The 274-nt window shown below is 37.6% G+C and overlaps 1 protein-coding gene across 1 annotated transcript in view; it reads left to right on the top strand.

Moving 5' to 3' along the window:
- Positions 1 to 260, top strand: part of LOC112463466 (sperm flagellar protein 2-like) — a gene marked incomplete at its 3' end in the record, with an annotated part of 4,040 nt that extends 3,780 nt beyond the window's left edge. The window contains 1 exon segment of the mRNA XM_025029892.1: positions 37 to 260. Coding sequence (XP_024885660.1) covers positions 37 to 260 — 224 coding nt within the window.
- Positions 261 to 274: the final 14 nt, after the last annotated feature.

The following is a 274-nucleotide window of genomic DNA, read 5'->3' as shown; positions in this document are numbered from 1 at the left end:
ACTCTTTCTCCGACGTTCATGACAATTTATATCAAGACAATGCCGAAACCAAAGACAATAGACAACCAAGAACAACCTTGTATACCTTTACCCGACGATGCTACCGCGATGGACGAATATTACGCTAATCAAAATATCGCATATGGATTTTTTTACAACGTTCTCGATCTTCCAACCTTGAAACAATTGGCCGAACTTATCACGGATCATTTTCACGAAAAGAAATCTTTGGAACTCTCCGAAAAGATATATCACGATAAGCAAAAATCTCTTA

This window comes from Temnothorax curvispinosus, unplaced genomic scaffold, assembly GCF_003070985.1.
Source record: "Temnothorax curvispinosus isolate PA1 unplaced genomic scaffold, ASM307098v1 QBEX01013291.1, whole genome shotgun sequence".
Lineage (NCBI taxonomy): Eukaryota > Metazoa > Arthropoda > Insecta > Hymenoptera > Formicidae > Temnothorax > Temnothorax curvispinosus.
The sequence above is the reverse complement of the archived record's forward strand: the minus strand, read 5'-3'. Positions and strand labels throughout refer to the sequence as shown.